Source organism: Choristoneura fumiferana, chromosome 2, assembly GCF_025370935.1.
Source record: "Choristoneura fumiferana chromosome 2, NRCan_CFum_1, whole genome shotgun sequence".
Lineage (NCBI taxonomy): Eukaryota > Metazoa > Arthropoda > Insecta > Lepidoptera > Tortricidae > Choristoneura > Choristoneura fumiferana.
Genome location: NC_133473.1, coordinates 12,665,937 through 12,693,081, shown reverse-complemented (window position 1 = coordinate 12,693,081; position 27,145 = coordinate 12,665,937). Strand labels below are relative to the sequence as shown.

Genomic DNA, 27,145 nt, shown 5'->3' with positions numbered 1-27,145 from the left:
CGGAAGTTGTATTTTATATTTTTATGCGTTGGAGTTGAGAACTTCGATAGTGCGATGAAGGATGTTGTAGTTTATCTGTGTGATGACTAAATGATGCTAGGATTCGCTGCATTTAATAACAGCTTGATATGAGCAAATTAAAAGTCAGTTGCCCAATATGTTGCTCCAATATAGACATAGATAGTCAGAATGGAATCGCCATTATAAGTAACGCTGTTATATTTTAAGGTGAAATAGATCTTATGAGTATTATTATTTCATCATTATCCCAGTTGACCAAGAATAATGTCACTAAGCTCTAAAAAACAGCTGAATAAACTAAAAACTTTCGCTATCTATGACAATGCATGGGAAGAGGGGCAAGCAAAAACAAAAAGATTTAGACATTTGAAGATCATACGCATAGGTATCACAAGTGTTCCTGTAGTCTAGAAGTACTATATCCTGCATTTTCTTTAAATAAGGTATATTAATAGACACGCGTGAGAAGGGGTGGCGTTTTCAAAAAAGTTTTTTGAAATTTTGGAAAAAATATGGTTTTTCCTACTCAGAATCAAGAGCACAATCGATTCCGATAGTTTAAAAAAATGTACCCAAAAAAATAACAGTTTTGCGACGTTTTTTTCATACACTTAGTATGGGCATGACCAAACTGACACATAAAATTTCGTATGAAAAAATTGGGACATTTTTTTAAACGATCGGAATCGATTGTGCTCTTGATTATAAGTAGGAACAACCATATTATTTCCAAAAAAATCAAAAAAAGGAAAGGTTAAGTACACTTTTTTTTGAAAATTCTTTTCGAGATTCACTTAATTAAGTGCTCATATTATTTGAATTTCTAAAATGCACGTATGAAGTTCTAGCTAAATTATGATCAGTAGATTTAGCTTTGAGACTGATAGACTGACATCAGACATGTTATGAAAATGTGTTATGCTTTTGAGGAATGAAACCCCAAAAATAAATGAAATATATTTCTATCATAAAAAATTAGATCACATATTATTACGTTACGTGCGATTGTAATAGTCGCAAAACAAGAACATCATTTAGTTATTTTTAAATTAGCCTTTAAAAGACACTAATTTTCAAAGTTGAGCCTCTGGAGATAAAATAAAAAAAAATGGAAAAAAAAGTTTTTCACATACAACACTAATCTAAGCTTTCGTTCATTTCGTTCGTCACTTCAAGTGTCAAAAATGTTGATGGACATGTTATTTTACTGTCAAGCAGTGTGAAACATAAATAAAGCGTACGAGTTTTTATAGAAATCATGACTTAATACTTAGGCCTAAACAGTTAATATGAAATAATTTATTTATTAATACATCAGCTACTTACGTATTCGTTTTAATGACATTATGGATGGATTAATTCACGCGGCATTGGAAGCAGAGGTATATCACTGCTTTTTACGTTTCTCTTCGTTCATATAACCATGATTCTGTTTGTTTTTAATGTAATTATGCCTGTTCTTGACTAATAATGGTGTTTTTTTACAGGGAATATTAAATCGCGCGAAACATGTGAATACCAACTTATCACCATTTGACAGTGGTGTCTCAGATCATAAAATGACTTGGACTCATGATAAAATGCATTTAGCAGAGCCAGTTGACGATTCAAGGATGAAATTCCAGCGAAATGTTGGAAGTGTTCCATCTAAATTGGTGGAGAAGTTTGATTTGTTCAAGAAACTGCATGAATTGTATAGTGAATTGAGCCGGGATGAGTTACTTCAAGGGAACTATGTGAGTGTACAATTTATTCTTATTATTGTAGTGAACATAGGGTTCAGTACTATAATGCCTGGATTGGCTTCAGAAACACATTAAAAAGGTTATATAAATCCATATATATATATATATATATGGTTATATTTAATCCTTAATTCATAAATTTTTCTTTTTCTGTTAAAACCAATTGCCACTTCAATAGAGTTGATTCTGCTTCATCAGAAGATACAAAATTTTTGTTGCTTAAGGACAACACTTGTCTCTTTTAGTATGCAGAAAGTATAAAAAAAATCTGCATTCTAATCTATTTTTTCTGAAATATTACAAGTTTACAGATAAAATTAAAATATACACCATGGGAATTAATAACCCGAAAGATTTAAACCAACAATTCTAGAGCCTAATTAGAGTATATAAAGTGGTATAACATGTAGTCCAATAGTGCATAATTTTCGAGATATTCATTATTACATAAAAAACTCATGTTGTAACATCTCAAGTCAAACACACCCGAAGGATGTATGTAAGTAGATTGATGCTGATTGGCCATGATATCTCCATAGAGACTGCTGCTTTAACATTGCTATAGCACCTAATTTTGTTTAAAGGTAACCATAGCAACCCTGCCATTACAACCAATAGCAAACTAAGTAGATCGATGTTGATTGGCCGTGATATCTCCATAGAGACTGCTGTGTTGACGTTGCTATAGCACCAAATCCCTCGCCGTACATCGTATGATGTCAGAGCAACTCGTGAAGTGTTGTTTGCTTACTCTGCTTCTCGACTTAGGATTGGATTATCTTTCTCACTCTTTTAACTAAAGATTTATTCACAAGGAAGTACTAAACTTAAATAATTAATTTCGTTCAAAAATGATATTTTGTAAAGATACATAATTAGGCCTATGTTGATATAAATTATTTACTCACATTATTGTCAGGAATACGCTATTAAAATCTTTTGGGTTATTAGAGCCCACGGTGTATAGACAAGTTATGCGTTAAACTTGGCAGGGATCTATTTGTGCTTTTCCCTTTTTCTTTGGGCTAGCTTGCTCAACATACCTAAATACTGTTACTTTTGATTACCAATCTTTGAAGCCAGATGAATGGATGCCTGAGTCCGTATTGTCTAATTAGACACTTGCTATTGCATTCATTATTCACCATTCTTCTCTATTATTGGCCACTCTTGTCCATGTGCTAGCTACCTGCAACAGCTTTAATGTCATCAACCCACCGTCTAAACTTTTGTCAATTAATCTAAAAATGATGAAGATATCAGTTTAAATTTTGCACAACAAAACACTGTGCAAAACTTTTAGCATGGTGTGACATCACGGGCCTCCACTCACAAACTTTAACTCATTTCATTTATTGTTTGATTGACAAAAGAAAATATAGTACCTAAATAATACCTTTTATTTTCTTATATAGTCTTAATTGTAACCTAACTAAACGGACTAAATAGAATAATTTTTTTTTACTCCGAAAGGTACTCAGTTATAATATGGGCTCTATAAGGCACAAAAAATATTTTGAGGATCTTTTAATTCATAAAAGTCTGTGTCAGAATTTGGAAGAGTGTAGAACAGACATTATTTTAATTAAGTATGAAGTAAGAAGTGTCTTCTTCTGTTAAAGTGATTTAAATTTTAATATTAACTATACTTAAAAAAATTCATACAAGTCAATTAAAATTCTGTTGATAATAAAACCATGCTTAATAATAAGACACCACTATTCTTTAAATTCCCATTGAAATGAAATGAAACGAAATGAAGTGAAATATTTATTTGCTGGAATATGTTTACATTCAATTTATAAATTACAAAATCTACAATTGTAAGTAGGGTGGAGTATAAAATTGAAAGGAATTAAAAACTCAAGAATGTTGAAATAATTTTTGAAATTACCAAACTACGAATTCCCTTCTCTTTCTGAAGCACTATATCTGTTGTAAAAAATCAGTCCTTAGGTACAGTCACCTGCATTAATACCTGCCACAGCAGAATGTTCATAAATACCTGATACAACATTATTTCTAGGGCCGTTAGAACTTGTCAGATATTTTTGCTCACTGCTGTGGCAGATATTAATGTAGGTGACTGTAAGTATGAGGCTATAATCCTTCTTATGTATATGATTCTTGGGGTTCTTGTATGATTATTGAGATGATAACCATAATTATTTTAAATTGTTACAGCAAGGGCTAAAAACCACATCATATTTATTAGAAAAGTTGTTAGCAAAGTACAGCCTTAACACTCTAATAATAAACCTATATCCAGGAAATAAAGGATATTCCTTATCTCTAAAAATCAATGGAAATTCACAGTACAACCCTAGTGATGCAAATGTAAGTATAAAAAAAAAATATTATAAAAATGTAGACTGTTTCTAATAGATGACTGTTATTTCATTTGTAAAATAGCAAATGATAACCTCATAATACCTAGCATACTTTCCTAAGTATAAATCAATTGTGAAAGTAAATCCTCTAGTAGATTTTTTTTTAGTAATTAAGAACTTAATAATTGTCAAAATTTTCAGTCATGAAACAGACAATTCTCTGCTTAGTCCGGACTTGCAAAGTTAATAATAATAAATATTACGGGACAATTCACACCAATTGACCTAGTCCCAAAGAAAGCTTTGCAAAGCTCGTGTTATGGGTACTAAGCAACGGATAAATATAATTATATAGATAGATACATACTTAAATACATAGTAAACACCCAAGAGCAGTTAATGAAATAATAAATTTGTAGAATTCAAAAGTCTGCAAGACTCTTAGTTCTCTCTGACTCTTAGCTGTCTATTCCATTTAACCACATTACATAATGATAATGATACAGCTATCTCAAATGCAGCTCATCTCCAATTGTTAAATTTTTACTAAAATGGAGATGCAAAATTGACCATTTACATATGCTATATTTGACTTTTTTATTTACCAGACATCAACAAGTCAAGAAGAAACTTTAATAGAGACACCTCGGTGGCCCTATGAAGAGGAAGACTTACTTAGTTATATTGACAATGAAGAGTTACCTGTGGTGCTTTTAGACCTATTAGAATCGGAGCACTCTTGTCTGTTTTACTCCGGGTGTATCATAGCTCAGATTAGGGACTACAGACAGGCGTACCCTAGTTTCCTCTGCGACACACATCATGTTCTTCTGAGACCTACAAATCAGGTATGAAACTTGGTAAACCCTTTTTATGAAAAAAAGACTAAAGTATCTTATTAGTAGCCATTGCCTGCGACTCCACTGCGTAGAAATCTTTTATCACGCGCCCGTGGGAACTATACAATTTTCTGGAATAAAAACTATTCTATGTGCTTCCCAGATCGATTGTGCAAAGTGAAGTATGAAGAAGTAATAGGCAGACAGACCGCGACTGCGAATTTCTTACTGGCTTATTGCTTAGCCCGGCTAGCACGAGATCGCGGCTGGCTTTGCCACTTAGTGAACCCCTGAGACAAGCATAGAGCGACGACGAGCTACGTACTCGGTCACACGCGTGCTTGGGGTTCAAAACATCTATCACACTAAATTAATAAGAAAGGTGGCCGTAATAAGCGACTGACGGTTGCTCTAGAAAAAAATCGGTAAACTTAACGCTAGCACGGCGTTGGTCACCCAATGAGTTTGCTGACATTTGTATCTATATTTCCCATGAGACACATCAGCAAACTCATAGTCTGACTATCGAAACTAAAATACCTAACTACCACGTTTTCGACAGAGCATAATAACGGATGCCTCATGTATCGGTGGTCGGTGCGGCTGGGCGAGCGAGGAACGCGGAGCCCTAGAAGCCGTCGAGGCAGCCCTGGTGCATGCATCTGCGCCCCCCCTGTGCCTCGACCCGCGACCGGCAGTGGGCTTGTTGGCAGCCCGGCTACATGCGGCCCCGAGGCTATTCAATACTCCAAGGATAAGGCGGCAAGCACGGAGGTTTTCACAGGTTTGTGATAGGCAATAGGCACTGATGCGGGATTAGTGAGAGGGGCAGCGATAACTTATAACTTACCCTCGTCAAAGAGAGCCAAGACACCACCAATCGATTGACTATGATTTCATCAGCTGTCAAAACACCATTCGCATAAATTTCGTACTGAATTGTAATGGTGATTTTTTACTGGCGAGGCGAGACGAGAATTGAAATTTGTATGCATTGTCGCCGCTATACAAATTTCAATTCTCGTCTCGCCTCGCCTCGCCGGTGGAAAATCACCTTAAGGTCATTTCTAATGCAACTCATTTTCCTAACATTTTTTTAAAAGCTAATAAAAACTTAATTGAAAAACTAACAATAATATGAAGATAAAATAAAGTGATTTTTAGTCACCTACAGCTATTTATCTCTATTATTGCGTCTCTTTTAAGGGGGAGGCCTTTGTTCAGAAGTGGACGTCTTCTGGCTGATGATGATGACGATTGCGTCTCATTGAGATAGAATATTCAATATTCAAATACGAACAGTCATGAACCATACAGGATCAGTGTTCAAAAATAGTGCTATCAAGTTTGCCTGCTCAAAATTGAGTAACTTTACCAAAAAACACCCGTTGATCATAGTGAGGAAATAACTTGATATTTCCACAGAATAATAATTTGTAACAGTGAACACACTTGTCTCAGTGCTAACTGCCTACATTCGGCCGAGCTGCGGAACTAGGGCTTGCGAATGACAGGGTTCTTTCTCTGGTTGTTATTTAATACGCTGTGATATTTCGGTACGAATTACGCTCACGTAAACCATTATCAAAAGAGAGCTGAATTTGTTAATCATTTACTTACAGATTCTTTATTAACATACTAATATAACAGCCACATGTATTGAAACTGGAGCATTGACCTGGTTTTCGTGATCTTAAACTCGATAACCTGCCGTGACCCAGTAGCCTTCAATATGCTGACTGTGCCATAAAAACGCTTGTCATGTTACTTTCTCAAATTGCTGCTCAGGCATTTTAATACTTTTAGGGGCTGTTTCACCATCTATTGATTAGTGTTAACTGGCGGTTAGGTGTGATGCCGTCTCTATTTGTTTTGTTTGAATAGACGGAGACGGCATCACATTTAACCGTCGGTTAACGCTAATCAATGGATGGTGAAACAGCCCCTTATGCTGTTAAAATGCACCATAAGGATAAAATAAAGCCTATTTGTCATGTTCATCAATTTTCTACATGCCTTGTCCGCATAATAAATTTTAGGGTTCCTTAATCAAAGGGCCCAAAAGGAAGCTTATTGTTGTCACGCACGTGTCCGTTCGCTCGTCCGTCCGTCTGTCCGTCTTTTACACGGTTTTTACAGCGTGACGGTTCATCCCAGCCTATATACGTCCCACTGCAGGGCACAGGCCTCCCCTCAGAATGAGAGGGCTTGGGCAGTAGTTCCCACGCGGGCCCAGTGCGGATTGAGAACTTCACACACACCATTGAATTGCTTCGCAGGTTTGTGCAGGTTTCCTCACGATGTTTTCTTTCACCGTAAAGCTCGTGGTAAATTTCAAATGTAATTCCGCACATGAATTTCGAAAAACTCAGAGGTGCGAGCCGGGGTTTGAACCCACGATCCTCTGCTTGAGAGGCCATAGGTCAAACCACTCTGCCACCACGGCTTCGACGTGCGTGACGGTTAAAGCTTTGAAATTTTCTCAGCATTTAAATATCTTGTTGACCCAAAGCAATGCAACTAACAAAAACTATTTTTAAGTGTTTTAAAATAGCTCAAATATAGGGAGGGCGAAAAAAAAAATGACCTACCCTATCAAGTAGGGTATCGTTGCTTAGATCTTATTGAGTAGATCTATTTGAGTAGATAAAAACTTTGTTTTTGTTTAAAAATATAAATAATAATGCATAAATAATAAATAAATATATATGTTGTGAAACAAAGGAATGAAAATCTACTAAAGCCTTGGTTTTACAAAAAATTGTACCTAGGTATGTACTCTAGATTTTCTTTTAGCTTTTATTGACCTATGAACTTGAAATTTGATGATAATATTTATTATTAGGTAAGTATATTTTATCAACAAATTAATATCAAATATATAATATAAATCAGATTTTTGCTTTGAAATTCTCTAATTTTTCCTGTTACTACAAACGTAATATTGGGGTCTAATGCGCACAGATCTGCCGTTCGGACAGCTTATTCAGAGTTGTACTGAACCCTCGATATACGAGTCTGACTCGCACTTGGCCGGTTTTTTTAACAGATTTTTTTTATTGACACTTTAAATCCAAGCATTACTAGCGAGTCTTCATATTTTTTTCTATGAAACATCGCTACCATGTAAACCCAAAGGAACAGGAGAAATTCATCATTATAATATGTACATACATATATTAACTAATTCAAATCCATCTTCTTTGCCATAGGTTGCAGTAAATAGGAAAAGAAAATTAGATCAATTTACGCACTATCACGGTTTAGAGCTCTTGGAATTGATACACCGGCAGAGAGCAAAGAACAGCCGGCAATCTGTTCCACACACGCGATTGACGTCCAAATACCCCAAGAAACCACCAGAGGTAAGACTTTTTAGCATCTCAATCTATCATAACTATAACCTAGTACTATAGTTGAAACGCAGGAGCGGCGCGTTTAAGTTTTTGTCGTAATGTTCCGTAAGTGTGCCTGTCTATCGGAGCGAGCAAGAACCATACTATCATTCGTGCACACACGCATAATAAAATGCTACTCGTACTCGGAGATATCTTACCTTATTAGAAAATGTGTAGTTTTCACAGCATTGCAGCGAATATGTAGATTTGGTCAATTGGGCTAACTTTTAATTGACAATATATTACTTTGCATTTAAATAATATTGATTACCTACAGAAAATAGTATATTTTTTATCGAGGGACTAAAATAAGCCAATATATACCCGAGGTGGTTAGCCACCAGAGCTTTAGCGAGGGTGTCTATTTATCCGAGGGCTTACATTGACTTTTAGTCTTGAGATGAAAACTCTATTTTACACTTGGATTGCGAGTAAAAAATAGTCATTAATCGTTTATGATATACGCTCTAAAACAGTTTCAAAGTTTTCGCTGTAAGTATTTTTTTCCCACCAGTCACAGATATAACAAAATCGCATCGGCAAAATGGTCCATACACAAACTGGAATAAATAGAATGGCGCCACTTCTAAGCGGAAAAAGCATAGAACTAAGACGACTAAGACCACGTAGACTAAGAACGTAACACTTACGTCATGAAAATGGTCCACACATAATCTTATTATATGCCAAAAACTAAACAAGTACTGGCTGCTTGAGTTTATCTAAGTCACTCGAAGTAAATAAAAAAAAAAAATACTTTTACTCCCTAGGGACTAAAGTACTCACTTTACTCCCGCCTTGTAAGGCTATATTGACCTACTTTTTGAGCATGAGAAGTGAAAAACCTTTTTCTCTGACTCCAAAGAATGGAAGTTAAAATGAGGCTACTTTTTTGTTATTGTCACATTTTGACGTGAACTGCTTACATTAACCAATTATTATTACATTATTATGTACAAAATTGTATTGTTCTTTTTTCTATTTCGCTTTCACAGGTGTTCAAGCCAATAGAACCACCTAAGATGGAGCCTTTACCTCTCGCCCTGCCCTCCGAACCCAGCGGTCCTTTGCGTCTTGCCAGAGCATACGAACGCCCGCGGCCAACCCCTGACTGCCAACCCCAACTCGTAGAAGAATACATACTAGAGACCGAAAAGACTTCACCACACGCTGGTGCTGGATTCTTCCATATAAAACTATCGATATTACAGAGGCCGTCCGACCAAGAGTTCCTGGGGGAATTGTATGTGGATAGGGATCATGTGGAAGGCGAGAGGAATGGGGCGGCGTGCCGTTTTACTTTAGGTATTTTTTTTTTTAGTTTTTGTAGCTAGTTTAAGTAAATGCATTTTAAATGATAGAAAACCTTTTTTTTATTATGTATAGGTAATGTAAGTTTTATAAGAATAAATATATTGACAGCGGTCCTAACACTCCTAACTATTTGATCTGACGGCGAGATATTCTGCTCCAGACGACGTCGATTTAATGAACAAGTTTTTTTCTTATGATACAATTTCGTCTTAAAAATGGCGGAAGTGTAAAAAATAACTACGTATTTTTGTGTAGATATGTTTTACAAAAAAAGATTGTACTTTATGTCTAGAACTTGTTTTAAGTATTGCTACAAATGTTGTATCTGTCTAGGTTCGAGGCTACAGGCGAACAAATACATCCAACAATTTACGGAGATCTTCACAGAGGAAGGTCGCAAATCAGTTAGGATAAAGCATATCGTGCCTGGACAGCTGCCAAGAGTGTCATTCACTGGTGGCATGAGGGAAATGGTAATAAAACGAAATAATTTTAGACAGTGGTTTTAAATTTTTATCTTAAATCTTTCAGAGAAACTTGGTCACTAGGTAGCTTACACAAAAAAAAAAAACTTATAAGCGATTAAGATCGCGCATCTCTTAGCATACAGCAACATGCATGCTGGCAATGAAAAATCTCGTGTAATTAATAACGAAAACATCCTTATGATACGTTGAGAATAGTCTGAAGTAGTCGCGTTGCCCTATTGAAGGAGATTCCACTACTGGGTGTCGTGACTTACATGTTGCAGTGGCGGATTTATGTTTTTTAGGAGTGTAGGCCACTTTATATCCGCCGCCCTATGTAACTTTCTAAAATAATAATTTTCTCGTTGAATGCCGCCCCTAGGCCGCTGCCGCCCCTAGGCCGCGGCCTATACGGCCTATTGACAAATCCAGGACTGACATGTTGAGAAACACTGTTTTAACATATGAATGAAGTGTTGACTGTTCCATTTTAATGTTGTTGTTTGGTTAGGGTCAACAGTTGTTGATGCAGCAACGTTCGGCGGCAGCGAGCAACGCCACTGCACACACACACGCTACCACAGTGCCTGTTGTGTAAGTTTTTTATTTGCTACAAAGAGATTTACTGGTTTTTTTTTGTACTAAAATAAATTAGAATTTGAAAGGAGAATTGATATATTACAGCGCCTTCACTGTTCTCTCATAGTTTGTAGACGTGCTAATTAGATGATGTTCGTTTACAGGACTCCTACTATAGCAACGACTCCTAATACTCATACGACAACACGGCAGCTTCCGATTTTGGTAATTATACTGAAATTAATTTTAATTAGTGCACCAATTTTGATATGTAATTCAGTGTCTAATTTTAATTGTTTTTTTTTTAATATTTTTTATCTTTTATCAGATGATTTGTTGAAATTCATAGAATAAAAAAAAAACAATGAAAATGAGAGTTAAGAATATCCATGCTGTGGTAGTATCACATATGGTAATTTGTGTACATATTAATTAATTACCATGCATTTCGGTTTTTAAAACTTGTAATTACTTGGTTTAGTTGAAGAAAATATGCCCCATGTATCAAAACACACTCACACAATATAGGTACCTCAAATAAGTCAATGCATAGTTAATTAGGAATGTTTTCTATTATTTGCAGCAAGCTCAACTCCAACAAGTCAGCAATGCTAGTAGTGTACCCGGAGTGACGGGTGTGGGCAGCGTGGGCACGGGAGTGGGCAACGTGGGCAGCGTGGGCGTGCCCACGGTCGCCGCAGACGCTATGAAGCAACAGCCTTCGCCCACAACGCCGCGGTTGTCACCTCAGGTGCAGGCAGCGGTGCGTATATAATTTAGTTACAAAGTGGACGTAGGTACCGGTTTTTTTGACATTAATAAGAGCTCGTTATAGGCTAAATTGAATAAAGATATTTTGGCTTTGGCTTTTGACGGACTGGGTGCGGACAACGTGAGCAGCGTGGACGAGGAGTCATCATCTCAAGTATAGAAGAGAGTTAGCATTTTGTACTACGTATAGCCAGCCAGACCACTAATCCTACTGATATTATAAATGCATTAGTGTGCGTGTGTGTGTACACATCACAATTAATTTGGGAATACACATCGTAATTTTGTTTGTTACTCCTTCATGCTAAAACGGCTGGACAGGTTTGGATGAAATTTAGCATGAAGATAGCTGGATATCTGAAGTAACGCATAGGCTACTTTTTATCCCGATATTCCTGATAATCTCGAAATGTTATAATCTTCTGCTACTCTTCTACTAAGACGTTTGAGCCATAGTTTTCTAGCTATTCCTATGACTAAGTGATATTATAATGTTTTATTATAGACTCACGAAATTCACGCGACGCAAGCGTCGACGAATCAGCTGTTGGCGCAGCAGCTGACGAATCCGCAGCAACCTCTCAACCCGCAGAAAATGCAGTCGGCGATAATTCACATACAGCACCCCCTCATGTCCACGGCTGGGACGACACAGGTAAGGGTATACGAATAGAGAATGTCCAGAATAATGATGCAGAAACTTCAGTAGGTACATTGGAGTATTTGGAAGAGTTTGAACCCCAAAGAGTTTGAGTTTGTCTTAGTTAAATGTACTCTTTTTTAGGGTTCCGGAGCCAAAATGGCACAAACGGAACCCTTATAGTTTCGCCATGTCTGTCTGTCTGTCCGTCCGTCCGCGGCTGTGCTCAGGGACTATCAATGCTAGAAAGCTGTTATTTTGCTCGAATATGAATGTAAACTATGCCGACAAAATGGTACAATAAAAAATGCAAAAAAAATGTTTTTTAGTGTACCTCCCATAGACGTAAAGTGGGGGTGATTTTTTTTTCTCATCCAACCTTGTAGTGTGGGGTATCGTATAGGTTTTTTAAAATCATTAGGGGGTTGCTAAAGCGGTTTTTCGATTCAGTGATATGTTTGCAAAATATTCAACTTTAAAGTGCAAATTTTTATTAAAATCGAGCGTCCCCGCCCCCTCTAAAATATAAACCGGCGGGTGGAAAATTTTGAAAAAATTCAGAATGGTAGTAAGTTATCAAACTTTCAAGGAAAACTATAACGGCTAAGTTTGCTTGAGAGTTATTAGTAGTTTAAGAGTAAATAGCAGCCTAAGGTATAAAATATACCTTAACTCGGAAGATTCCGTATAAAATACGAAATCCTTAGAAAAAAAACATTAAAAGAAATGTCGCACATTTGTTTCAGACGTTTAGAGATTAAGCTTTTCCTAATGCTCCAGTGTATCACTGAAATTCCTACGTAGTTATTCTAGACATCCTGAGTAAGTTATACATATATAGAACAGTATGTTACTGACTGACTAACTGACAGACAACGCACAGCGTAGGCTACGAGAGCTAGAGACTTGAAAATTTGGCAAACAAGATGTTCTTACCGCCCATATCAGATAATTGACGGATATTATTAGTCAAGGAGCGTGTTGGGGGATACAGCGTGGCGGCCAATTTAATAAAATGTGCGTCACGTTAATAAAAGAAGAAAGACGCGTACTTACCTGAGAAGTTGTAACGTATTTATTTTTTTAGGTCCAAAACATACAGTATACAGCCGCGTCAACAGCTCAGCAAAAGGCCACCATCACAAAACCAAGAACAACGAATCCTGCCATTAGCGCGCTCGTTACTAGTCTCATGAACTCAGCGCAACAATTCCAACAAGGTACTTTAAAAAAGTCGTATGATACACGGTTGGTAAAGTTTTACAAACTAGTGTAAAACCTTACTTACCAACCTCGTATCACAAATAACTATTTTACCGTTCCTATTTTTCTTTTAAAGCTGCCAGTCAAAACGCAGCGAAAGCCGCCGTCAGTACTGCCAGTTCGAGCGCAAACAAGACGATACTGAATCTTCTAAATAGTGCGCCGGCTGCCATGACGCATGTGACGTCAACTGCTGACACGATAGACACGCATAAGCTGCTGGGACGGACGGTGTCCATAGCGGGGGCTCGCTTGATCACGGCCACTACGGCCACCCACACGTTGCCTACTTATACACAGCAGGTATGTACGACCGTAATGTAAGTGTAAAATTCCACCGTATACCGTGCACGACCACAGCGCCACAGCGGTTGCAACTATGAGCAGTATTGGGATGTTGCCACAACTGTCAAGCGAGACTTAAGTAAACATCGTTAGAATTTCTATGAAATCTTATGATTTTTATACTATATTAGACAATTCTGGACCATGGTAGTAATGCCAATTGCATTAAATTGTTGTTTTCAGTTAAAAATTAACTTGCTTTCTTGGTTTCGTGCCATCACTCACGAGATTATTTTTACGGAAATTATTGATTTATTTTTTGTTCTTGTTTCCACTATACTTTTGGAAATCTGTAGAATTTGCAGTCACTATTCTTGTCAGTGTTAACTCATAACAATACATTTTGTGAAGAACATATTTTTGCTAAAAATAGTCAATGTTTACTGCAAAACCATACAATCTGACAGCTCATGCCAGCACCATTGGTTTCATTTTTAGCCGTAGCGAGCGCTGTGATCGTTTCGGCCCCTCCCACTACCCGCTTTGCACGGTCCCAATCGTGAGTCTGTAGTGTTTTTGTGTAGTGTGGCCCTGTGATGTTTAACGAAACTTGCAAGAAATTAAGATTAAGATAACCGCCCAGTTTACCATATCTCATTTGTCGCTTAGGTACTGGGAGGCTACACGTGCGAATCTAACGAAACGACGAACGTATCAAGCAGTGAGAGCGCGCTTTTGGAGCGCCTTATGGGCCCCGAGCCGACCGCACCGCCGCCGCAACCAGTTTGTCATGTACAGGTAACCTTCGTTATGTGGCCACTTACCACTGTTCGTAATTTGGTCGTGCAATGCTACTCTGATTTTTAATGACAACATTTACTATACTACTCAAAAGAATATAAGGGCTTGAATTTTACCGGTAAAATGAAATCAAAAATATGTTTGCGTTTTTAATTGAATACATTTTAATTGAATGAAAAGTATTTGTACTGTGTTATGTTGTTATGAAGAATTATATTTGTTAGTCATCTCGTTTCACCCATAAAAATTACGTGGCCCTTATTTTCTTTTGAGCAGTATACAAGTATGTATAGCTCGACTCAATTATGAACAGTGGCGAGTGGCACAACTCAAATGAGGCTCGGTAACAAGAATGACATTTAACTTTCTTCAGGTTTTAAAATCAAAAGTTTATTTTGCAAAAAGGCTGCAGAACACTTTTAAATGGCTTGTTTTAGTCTACCAGTGCGAATAGCTTATCTTTGTGAGGAAGAATGCTTCGCAAGACATTTAGTAGCCCCTTTTATTTTCTGCAAATATTTGGCAATTTCCATATAATTATTTGTTTTGCCTAGTTAGGCAATATGTTTGATTAACGAAATGAAAAATATAAAAACAAAAAGATTTTCTGATGGTCCGGACGGGATTCGAAGCCGCATCTCCTGTGGCCATACGCGCCAACCACCAGAGAACCCAACCAAATTAGCCGTAAAACAAAAAAAAACTATATTATTACTCCCACGCTGCTCCAACTGTTTGTTTGTTTCAAATGGTTTCTAATTTTTCCAGGGTCTTAGCCTGGCGTCCCTCCAAGGCCTTCAGGGTATCCAAGGTCTACAGAACGTCCAAGTACAGATCCCGGGGCTGTCGGCGCCGATATCCTTGTCCCTGAACGTGTCCGGCGCGCCGTCTGGCCTGCTCGTGTCTGTGCCCCCCACCACTTCAGTCGTGCTTACTAACCAGCCATCGGTGCTGTCACTACCTATAGGTGAGTGCGAATGTAAGGTCAAAGTGTATGGAGTATGTAAGTGTAGTAGACATTCCGAATTTAAAGCAGGAGGGTATGAAATAGGCAGGTGTAGGCGATGGGGTGCTGAAAGTTTCTCGATGAGGGCTTAAGCATAGATGTCGTTAGTGTCAATGCTTAAGTGACTAAATAAGAATAAACAAGCTGAGATATGTGGTGCATAGGAGAAATTTGTGTCTGTACTATGTCCAGTGGTCATGTAGCGGTAAAGCACGCAGCACGGAATGCTGAGGACCTGGGTTCGGTTCCCAGCGCTGGCCTCTTTTTCTGGTTTTTCTGTGCATCTATGTTTCAGTTTGTATTTTCGAGTTGTAAACCTGTCAAGCTTGTATAGTTCTCTGCATTTTCAGCGAAATATTATTCCCAAATGCTTCATTTGCCAAACTGTTTCATTTTGAAACTCACGATTTTCTTTGAAACCATATATATTTTCCGGAACTTTGACAAAACAAACGTAACCTAATAATATACTGTGTTCTATAAAATCATAAGAGAATACACTGGGATAAATTTTAGGTTTCGGAGAAAATTGCGAGTTTGCAAATAAACCAGTTTGGCAAATGAAAAATATGGGAATAATATTTCAGTGAAAAGGCAGGATACCGGTTGATCCCTGTCGGATCGGAATCGCTTAGTCATTTTCTGCGAACAAATAATAAGTAATCGCTAGTTCGCTAGTGAAAAAAACTGATACAATAAAGGGGTCAGAGTCGATAATCGGAGTCGGTTCCGATATCGGAGCTAGATTTAGTGAGTCAGATTACTTCGAAGTCCAGATTATCTATGTCTACAGTGCTTTCATTGTAGCATGATGCGGGTGACACTTGATGCACGTTTCGTTTTACTCAAAAAAAGTTGCTGCGGTATATTTATATGGAAGTATATTTCGGTGGTAGCCTGAATATGGCTGGCGTAAAATATTTGAACATAAAGACTATGTTATACGAAATAAATTTATGCTATCAAAATTTTATTATCAATTAATTAAATTCAAAGCACAATTAAGTGAAGAAACGTAATATGCATGTAACATAACACCAGAGACTCCATTATTGACGGGACCTAATGGATCTTCAGTTATATCGGTACTTAATAATTATCATTAAGATCTTAAATTATTACTTTTATTGACTCAAGTTTCGACACTTTGACTCTATAGTCTTGTGATATTGTCATTGACAGCTGTCACCCGCACTATGCTACAATGAAAGTACTGTAATTGTACTCTCTCTTATAAGTCGCTTCTTAACAGAGTATTGTATAGTAGAGAACCTCCATGATGACTTTCTTGGGAAAATAGCGTGGATTAGCATTGCCTTCCACGCCGCAGTGCTGAAATCCAAAGAGCGTAGTTGAAAATAAAGAGCGCTGCCCACTGTCACAGGAGTTGTATCTAATCTACTTGTATCAGCGGGGGGTGCCCTTCGCAAGGTCTAAAATATTTTTCCTAAAAATTTTTGGTCGTAATTGTTTGGTATAATATTGTATGCCATACTTCTTTTTTTGCATACATTATTTTTTTCTAAAGCACTTTTGATCTATAATTGTTTAGTCTAAAATTTTTATTACTAAAATGATAAATCAATAATATTATTATTTGGTGTAATATTCAATGTCTTAAAAAATAATGAAAGAATTTGTATTAGATACTTGGATAGACGAAACAGCAAAGGGGGCTCGGGGGGCGGAGCCCCTCGCAATTAAGAAAACCCAGGTAACATGATTGCTCAATTATAGGTTAGGTTAGGTTAGTATCGTGACAATTCGCGCAGCCGCAGACGGAATAGGAGCTCCGCAAAGCGGTCACAGTTCCTAAATTTATATTTGTTTTCCAGACATGAAATTAGTGCGAACAATATTCGGAATAACAATTTTATACCTATAATACCTTCGACAAAACAATGTTATACCATACAATGTTATATTAAGCAATTTTAAAAAATATAATGGAAAAGCAATTTCCACCAAAAAAAATTCGACATTTCAATCATTCGACAGAACATTGTTATGCAAAAAAAACATCTTACGAAACATTTTTATGCATAACAATTTTAGACCAGCCGATATAGACCCATCAGCGTGTTTTAAGCGCTCGGTTGTTTAATGCGATAAACGCACATCAATTTTCATCAGATAATCTCATCATCATCATAACCAAACATGCGCTTGCCGCTCCGCTCACCGCGTAAAGGTAGACTTCCGAGCGGCTCCGGCGTCACTAACGCAGCGATAGTAACGCGGCGATAGAGCGATAGTATTATGCAGTACGGAAACGTATGAACTAACGTTCGAACGCAGCGTCAGTGTCGCCGACGACGCCGGACGCCGGAGCCGCTCTACTTGGAAGTCTACCTTAAGACAATGTTTGGTAATTAGATTGTAAACTGACTTGCGTCAAACGCATTGCGCTTAACGCAGCGGCTGAATACTGTGGTGTGTTGCAGCGCAACTGGTGCAGGGCGGCGTGAAGGGCGCGGTGCGGGGCGGCGCGGTGCAAGTGGTGCGCGGAGCGGCGCGCGCGCCCCCGCGACCCGCGCGACCCGCCCTCCGGCCCCCCGTACCCTCGCCGCACCACCCGCCCACCGTCAGACCAGGTAATCCTACTGTTGATATATGCCAAAGTTGGTACGTGCGTGCGTGCTCGTGTGAATGTTTGTTACTCCTTCACGCTAAAACGCGAAGTAATCCTAATCTTCACAATGCTCAATGTTACACAAATTATTCTTCCACTCGCCATAAAACCAAAAGATGTGATTTTCTTTTATTAAATGCTTTTAAAAATCTTATGAATGTTTTTTTTTATATATTTTTTTTCTGATGAAAAATCAAACTGAAATCATAACCGTTTATATGATTTTTTAAAATATTTTTTTTCTCATTAGAAATCAAACTGAAATCATAACCGTTTATATCGACATCGAAGCCAGTTGGGCGTTATCAATTACTTTTGAAGTTATTTACACGATTACATTCCAGTAATCCTGATTTCTCGGTAATCGATTACTTGGATAAGCAATTAAAACTACTGTAATACTGAACTATGCTTGTAAGTCATTGATTTGTCATCCATTCGTTTGGAATCCGTTTTGTAAACCACTACTGTAATCTTGATTCCTCGGTAATCAAGTACTTAACTTTTGGATTAATTTGTATTTCCCGTGACTAAATTTCGGCTGTGACGTCACAATAGGTGTTAAAAAGCCACCACGCTTAGTTTCAATACAAATCATGATACTTGCGTTATCTATGTGAATCTATATCTGTGGTAAAAGTAAAATGCTAGAATGACATGTAAACCAAAAACAATTTTATTTGAGTGACATTAACAAAATTATAAAATAAGGTTTGTCAATGAAGTAGGTAATCTAGTCGGGAACTGGAGTAAAATAATTCAGATTACTTAAGTTTTTTTTTTTTTTTTTTTTTTATACGACTGGACGGCAAACGAGCAAGTGGGTCTCCTGATGGTAAGAGATCACCACCGCCCATAAACATCTGCAACACCAGGGGTATTGCAGATGCGTTGCTAACCTAGAGGCCTAAGATGGGATACCTCTCGTGCCAGTAATAAATAAAAAAATAGTAATAATAGAATGATATTCAACTGAATTATTAAATGAATATTTGAATTGAATTTTAAAAATCAATCTATTCTTATTCTAAAAGAAGATTGTATCTTATACTTTGATTATATTTGGTTGTTTATGTGTGTTGTTAAAATTAAGACATGAGCTTGTTTTTATCAATAACTAATAAATACCTTTTTCTATAATAGTTATTATCATTCTTCTGTCCGATATCGATTAAAATCGTTATTGATATAATATGTTGAAGAAATATGCATTTGAGTTATCTAGTGTATATATCTATATCTGTGACTTTCATATTAAATTTTAGTGTTGAATCCCTTGATAAAGGGATACGAGTAAATAATAAGTCAGGAAGCGTAACTCAGAAATAATTCCACCCAAAAAAGTGGCTATACCTTAAAACAAAACGACTTATGATTCAAATACGAATTATATTTTTATATGTATACACCGTGTTATTTTTGATATCCGGTAACTTTAAGGGGACAACCTACAGGTGAAATGAAGTTAATTTCTCTAAGGCTCTAGTGCTCTAACTCTTACTGTTTAAAAGATAATCAAGAGCTAAGATAATTAATAATATTGGCAGAAAAACAGCGTTCTTAATTTATGACGTTTTTTCAAAGTTCATAACTAATCCGTTTTTAATTCACACATATTTAGCAAAAGAAAGATACACATGCGGATTTTTTTTATCTCTCTTTATGTGTCACGTCAATGTCACTTGTCAAGTTTGTTTATTTTACAATTTAACTCTTAGCAATGACTGAAGTTATTGTATGCATGAAAAAATATTTTTTTTCGAAAAACATTTTTTTTTCTTCAATTTGACGAAAAGTTAACTATCAGGTAGTTCATATGAAATGAGCCGTCTGCCGAAGTTAACGGATATCAAAAAAAAAACAAGTAGTATATTATATTGTATACACAATGGCATGCATTATTGATGTGGAGGAATTTCGTTGTTTGAAATGGAAATTAGAAAGAATTAAACTTAGTCAAGGAAATGCCAATTACGGTAAAAATAAATAAATAAAGGCTTAAGCGTAAAAGGTAACGGACCCAATTTTAACTCCGCTAAATTTATTTAAACTTTATATATATATATATATCTTTATATAATCTGGAAGTAATCTAGTCAACAATTCCAGTAATTCGAAATCGACATTGATTCCCAGTTATTAATAATTATAATATTTGTATAGATGATTACGGATTCCTTAATATGTAATGGTAATTTCCCGTTTCACTTGATTACATTACATGTAATCTGACACCCAGTAGAGGATTACAAAGTAAAATCAAGTAATCGTGTAATCAAGAATCGATTTCGAAATGCCCATCTTTGATCGAAGCGACAGCAATATTTAGTCGTTAAACACTGTTGGTCGTTATAACTAGTGTTATTTTGGTATATAAGATCGAGTTGGGACTTTTTTCTTGGTCGTTACATCTCAAATGTAATTTTAACTGGTGCCACTATCAACAGTTTTGACACTTAATGAAGTTGCACGTAAAACAGAATTTGTATATGTGTCTCTGTGTTAGTGAATAAATGTCTCCTTCCTTTCTTTCATCATATAAAACCCGGTTCCAAGGTGCAGTTTTCAATAGTATTGTGTAATTGACAGGTACAGCTCAATTCATCACACAAGCGCAAGCGCAGGCGTTAACCGCCCAACAGGTGCGAAGAAAATCGAACCCGGACAGCTCTTAGTAGATAGAAGCAGCAATAGCAGCACTGCCCGCGTAGCTTAATTGTAAATATTAGTTATATTGTATAGTAGTGTAAGGTGCCGCGTGCAATACTGCGGCTAGTCGAAAGAATTGTGATCCTTTATACCATGAAAACATGGTCTGAATTGGATATTTCATGGTGCAAATCACGGTTGTGGTTTAGCATGAGCGTTTCGTATGTAAATTTCAGTTCATTTAAGAATCTTGAGCTGCTCATTATTTTGACATCGTTTATTTGTGTTGCAATCTTAACAGTGTTCAATTGGAAGAACACAATTTGGACGTTCGGATGAAAGACAACTTGACAGTTTGACTAAAAGAAATAGAAAATAATTAAAAAGACGGTGCTAAGCCGGTTGACTTTGAAATTATTGCAACTAAGACGGCCAAGTATGTTGAGGAAGTCATGATAATCATTGATAATGCATGGAAAATTGTCCACCTGTTCGGACCTAACATCAGTTGCCACTGATTGACATGATCTTTATTTCGTTTTTCTCTGCATTTGTCAGACCAATAAGCTAAACGCTTCGCATGTAATACGTATTAAAAAAAATAACAAAGTCTCTATTTTTTATTATTACAATGAATTTAGTTGGATCTTAATCACGTGTACCGCACATTTTATTTACATTCATTTTTTTGTGAATTTCTCAATCATGTATGTTTTTATAATTAATTGCCAGTCACAAATTTATTTTTATGAAATATGTATCGATACTAAATTTTGATTTTAAATGACATCAGTAAATAAAAGAATGATCATGACATTATATTTTGACTAAATTTAAGTGTTATACTTGATATTAAAATAAAATGTTAATGAATCCCATTTTAAACATATTATAAGTGAAGATTTTATTTGTTGTTGGAGTTGTTGATAGTCAGTGTAAATATGTATGTTGTTAAGGTGGTTTGAACGGTGTAGTTTATTGTTACGGAACTGGTTTAGGACCTCAGGTCCAAAAATGAACTGTGAAGATAAGATCAGTGTAGAACCGCATAGGTTCATGCAAATAATTCTCAAAGTACCTATATTATGTTGACACTTAAGTTGAATCGTAACGAAGGCAGTAAAGTTAGTATTCTGCAGGCTGCTCACATTCATTTGTCGGTACGTAAAAAAACTAGCCGTTTGCTTTCTAATGTAAGTTATGCTTAATCAGTATTAATATAACAGAACTGTTTTGCGGAATAACAATGAATTTTTAAGACTTTTGCATTGATTTGATACTGTTTGGAAATAGGCTGTAAATGTGTAATATATCGAGTAAGCATCACATTGAGGTATGGTGAAATAGGGAAGTGTATGTTATGTTATGAGTTACAAGGAAGCTATGCTTAGCCGTGATGAATTACCCAATCTTCTTATCATAACTTTCGTAGTGAAACTACGCTAAAGGAATAATTGAAATACAATGGAAGAACAATTAATAAATTTGTATTAAACATACATCGGGATAAATGAACTGTCATCATCGATGTGCTTAATTTAACAATGCAATTTTAGTAATATTTATAAGAAGCCTCAAGTACCTAAGTGTTCAAATGCCACTTATATTCACAACAGTGAATTCTTATCGCATAATATTGTATGATATGTACATGATAACGGGTTTAAATGAATTGTTTTCTATACATTTTAATGAAGATAGGTATCTTGTAAAATTATTTTACTTTGTCACATGGCGGGACTGCAATTCTATATAAAGTAAGTAGTTTCTTTTTGCAGTAAAAAAATGAAAGGAACTTTTACATATATGTAGTTCAGAACAGATTAGATTGTTGAGAAAATCACAATATCACACTTTCATAAATTTTCTCTCCTTGCTGCACGCACATATCTATAGGTAACCAAATAATTCGGGTAGCCTTATCTAGTATATGTAGTACAGTCAAGGGCAAAGATATCGACACGGCCAAAGTTACAAAAATATGCATATGCACTTAACGTTAAGGCCGTGTCTTAATCTTTGCCCTTGACTGTACATGAAAAAGAAGTTAGACGCCGAACGCTCTTTTGTGGGGACGTAAGACGTCACTATTAAATTGTTTTCTTATTGTATATTTCAAGTGAATTTCTTCAGCTACTAGAAAATGATAGTAGAAATGATCGAATGTTTGCAATCCGGATTATTTGTCAGCAGGCAATATTTTTTGTTTATTAACACTATGTTTAAAGGTATCATTGTGAAGTCTAACCCGAAATTGCTTTGGCGCCAGAGTTATTTGACGTGCACGTCGAAGACGCACGTCATCAGTGTAGTCCGCCTTTCTGACCTGACGTGCGCAAAAACAGGAATTGGTGTCAAAGCGGTACTTAACGCATTTTTCTTTGTCATCTTTAACTGTAATATAGTTTATTATTAAACTTAAGAGCAATAAAATCGGGTCGTATTCTATGCAACTATCTAAGAAATGCGATCGGTTTCTATTGCCTTTGGCGATATTTATTAAATATAAGTACCAGGATGTGTTCATAAAAACATTCTATGACATGCCTAGATTTTTGTTCTGAAGTATCGCCTGGGCTTGAAATATACATGTACACTTTTCTTTGCAGCTGTTGCCACAAATTATAACTTCATTACGTAGGTACAGCGTAGGTATTGCTACCACATCAGGTATACACAATTATACTTTAAGCGCACTATTTATAAAACATGACGCGACGCGTGCAGGGCACATAAACACAGGAGCTATTACGCTTAATTCAAGTGTTTACATACATACCACAAGCCTTCGTAAAAGCCAAGTGATTAGAAGTAACGAAGCAATAATTAGTACCTACTTGACAGTTAAGTACGTGTACGTCCAACGATAAACTGGTTGTGATAGAAGCATTAAATTTGTATTTTCATTTTAAGTATTAAACTGAAGGCTTGTTTCTACCATATTGCCATTCGGTTTTTATGATGCATGAACAGCGACAGATGATATGTAACTAAAAGTGGCGTGGTTTCGAATATTGAGTGTTTTTTTTTGTGGATGGCGAATGGTCAGACCACAGCCCTTTTCTGCCGCAATGTGTCTAAAACACGTTCTAACCCCATTTACTACTGCACAGTTTTAGAGAAATATTCAAATGGGTAAGGCCAACGGGTCATTTCAGCCATCTCATAATTTGTCACGTAAATTTATAAATATAAAGTATTTTTTATTACATTTTGGCTTTGTAAATAAATTAATCTGGAGTTATCTGCTGGAATTTTTATGTAAGTAAACGGACTCTGAACATTAGTAAAATGTCGTGGCACAAAAGTTAAAACAGTTGAAATACTCTGCGGCCTTGCTTTTTCATGGTCTCTGGTAGCAATAACTACACTGTGATAAATAGGTACTTTTGGATGTAGGTGTATGAATTGTTGATCTCATTTGTTCTCGGACATGTAGCTCAATCTGTACATACGATGTTATTTAGTAACATAAAGTGAGAACTTTATCCGAAACAAGTAAATTTATATTTTAAGAGATAATAAAACTGTATATATTTTTTAATGAAGATTTTTATACATAATCCAATTTTGTTCAGGTGGTCGTAGGTTGTCAAATGACAACTGTGAGTCTAGTTAACCATTAACGTACTCTTATTGTAAATATTATTTTTAATGTAATGTGATATACATTCTGACCTTAATTGTATACTAGCAGTGTATAATAAAATGTATATGGTTACGTTGACATGGATTTGTGTATCAAAATGATATTGTAAAAATGTAATTAAGCGCGATGTTCAGAAATTGACGTTCCGGACATAAATAACTTTTACATATTTTACCTGTTTTCTTTTCGCTATAGCTTAGAAGTAGTTAACCCTCCAAAAGTGCGTCAGACTACAAAAGAAGTGTAAATAAGATCGCGGGGTCTAATATAGCATTAGGTAACAGTTTTTAAATTTTTATATTACGTGCAACTGTTAAAGCCCCATAGCGTTATAAAGCAGACAACCGGTTGTGAATGTGTCAAGTGTTCATATCTTACGAGTATTCAGCTCTTTGGTATGTGCCGGATGTCCTATTTTAGTGCCAGAGACTACCTCGCTTTTGTGAGAATGCCGATGAGAATTTGTGATTTGAAAATTGAAAATGGCGGACATTTTCTCGCTTTTGTTGAGATTTATATGTAACTAATCCGATGTTAGATTTTCACACACTAGAACTTTTAACTGTTATAAAATTTAGATCCCCTAATTTAATCTAAACGTGACTGAAATGAGGTTTTATGTAGAACAAAAACTTCCATTTGATTTGGTTAAAAAAGTATGCCTTTTATTCTTTCAAATAGTTTTCATCTAAATTTTATAAGAACATTGGACACAATCGAAGCTTTTTTACCGATAAATAAGTATAAATAATTTCATATTCACATAAATCGTCTTATCTATACATACATTATTACATTTATAATATCAGTCCTCTCAAAAGGTCCATTCTCTCCCTGCAAATTAAAATTTACTATTTACATAGCGATAGGGATTCGCGTCTACCATACAAACATACATACATCAACAATTAACAATTAATAGAGACTATTTACAAAATATATTTATCGTCGCTCACTCTCGCGTTCATTCGTCGTCTTTCGCTCAGGTTAACACACACGATTTGGCATATGGATGGCGGCACGTCACTAGCATAAGTCGTCCCAGGCGAGCCACCAGGGCGTGAGGCAGCTCTCACGCTTCCGGCGGCGGCGCTCGGCGCGGTCGGCGCGCTTCTTCACGAAACGCACGTTGTACGGGTCCTCGGCTAGTTCCGGGTAGCGTGCCACGTCGTGCACGTATTCTCCGTCGTAAGCCGCTGCCGAACCCGCCTTCTGGATCTCGTCTAACTCGGCCGCCGACCACTCCAGCGAGCCGCCCAGCCCCCCTCGCAACGCCTCGCGCTCCCGATGCCACGCTTTGCGTACAGCGGCCGCACGTGCGTGGTGCAACAACCTCGCACGCTCCCGCTCCGCACTTGTCCCGTATCGCAGATTAACCACGCTCGACCGTCCGTGGATTTTGACGTCCGAGTAGGAGCGCCCGCCCTCCGTCGCCTCGTGGAAGGTCACGTTCAGTTTTCCCTGCATCCGCTTCAACTGCTGCTGGTCGTCGGCGGCGCGCCACGTCTCTTCCTTCACGAAGTAGAAGACATCTTGTTGGTCGCCGTGCACGACCAGAGAGAATGGTAGAAGGTGTGAGCGGTTGAACACGGACGTGTATACGTCTCGATAGATGGCATTGGCGGATGGTACGGCGGTCACTACGGCTCGTCCACGAGAATTACGCGACACGAGGATGCCCCGTCCAAATGGAGGTTCGGAGTCAGAACCAATTCTCTTCGGAGCCAAGTTAAGCGCATCGGTCTTCAACTCGGACATGGCGGGAATAGAGAGACTTCTGAAGTCGGCTATTCTCTTGTTGGACATGTGAGAAAGGAAGCCGGACTCAATGGTGACACTGGGTAGCAGCGACATGGTAGCGGGCAAAGCGGGCCCGTTGGTCACGGGAGCCGCTCCCCACACGGGCCGGCCGCGGGGCACGTTCGGCAGTACTGATCCGCCTGGCAGTTCATCAGGATACAGTTGCGGCGCCAGGCTCTTTGTGTCGTATCCGAGTAAGTTCAGCCATGCCAAGTGATCTAAAAAAAAAAAAAATAAGACTCGCACGATAGCAAATTAAGTGTACCTATCACTCAGCGAGTGGAATTGCAATATTTACCTGTTGGCTTCTTATTTTGAGGTCTTCCATTTATTGGATCATTTCCGTTGAATCTATAAAGATGCAATTGTGTGGGGCTGTGAATCCTTTCTATGAGGTTTTCCCATATTGGAGACATCCATTGGCCAATCAGTGGATCATAAACTTTGCCATTGGCCATGTGGACTAGTGACGTTACTTGGTCGAGGAGCCCACCGCAGAAGTCCACGGGCAGATACAGGTACGGATTAGAATCGTAAACTATGTGACCATAGGGCGATCTCATGATTTCCCTGATGCCTTCTCCATATTGGTTAAACACCATGACTGGCGTTCCACATTGGTCAGTGGCAATGTAATATTTGTGGCGAGCCACCTGTGAAAAGGAAAACTGATTAGTATCAAACGAGTAGGTAATATTTAATTGACGTTGGCACAGTAAAATAAATTCTACTATACCTGTGTATAAATGAGATGACCGCGGTCGTCATAAACCAATGTCATAAACCTGTTTTCACGCGGTGAATAGATATGGCTGACTTCATGAGGCTTCTCTTTATTTGTGTAGAAGAATTGCGTTACGTTTCCAAAGTTGTCTTTGCGCGTTGAAAGTCTGGAAAAGAAAAAAAGGAAAGTTAGTTAATGTTTTGGTTAAATTTGTAAATTATGAGACTTTAAA

The 27,145-nt window shown here is 37.2% G+C and overlaps 2 protein-coding genes across 9 annotated transcripts in view; one reads left to right on the top strand and one right to left on the bottom strand.

The window, feature by feature from the left end:
- The first annotated feature begins 1,204 nt into the window (after positions 1-1,204).
- Positions 1,205-24,558, top strand: Spt20 (transcription factor Spt20 homolog). The gene is made up of 18 exons (XM_074109166.1): positions 1,205-1,403; positions 1,509-1,757; positions 3,951-4,103; positions 4,705-4,944; positions 5,498-5,719; positions 8,148-8,300; positions 9,329-9,638; positions 9,981-10,120; positions 10,626-10,708; positions 10,858-10,918; positions 11,277-11,456; positions 11,970-12,119; positions 13,192-13,324; positions 13,444-13,670; positions 14,322-14,450; positions 15,222-15,420; positions 17,904-18,053; positions 20,681-24,558. The coding sequence occupies exons 1-18, from the start codon at positions 1,368-1,370 to the stop codon at positions 20,764-20,766; spliced, it is 2,901 nt and encodes a 966-aa protein (XP_073965267.1). The 5' UTR covers positions 1,205-1,367; the 3' UTR covers positions 20,767-24,558.
- Positions 24,559-25,032: 474 nt separating this feature from the next.
- Ten-a (Teneurin-a transmembrane protein) overlaps positions 25,033-27,145 on the bottom strand; it is a 486,497-nt gene continuing 484,384 nt past the window's right edge. For all 8 annotated transcript variants that reach the window (XM_074109112.1, XM_074109118.1, XM_074109127.1 and 5 more), the window contains 3 exons: positions 26,926-27,079; positions 26,488-26,842; positions 25,033-26,407 (listed from right to left, as the gene is read on the bottom strand). In XM_074109112.1, coding sequence (XP_073965213.1) covers positions 25,416-26,407; positions 26,488-26,842; positions 26,926-27,079 — 1,501 coding nt within the window. In that variant the 3' untranslated portion in view covers positions 25,033-25,415. The remainder of the gene's footprint in view (positions 26,408-26,487; positions 26,843-26,925; positions 27,080-27,145) is intronic.

Coding starts and splice junctions, on each gene's coding strand:
- Spt20 (XM_074109166.1), top strand. CDS start 1,368: ATGGATGGATTAATTCACGCGGCATTGGAAGCAGAG. Junction 10,919..11,276: donor CACGGCAGCTTCCGATTTTG/GTAATTATACTG, acceptor TATTATTTGCAG/CAAGCTCAACTCCAACAAGT. Junction 13,671..14,321: donor TGCCTACTTATACACAGCAG/GTATGTACGACC, acceptor TTTGTCGCTTAG/GTACTGGGAGGCTACACGTG.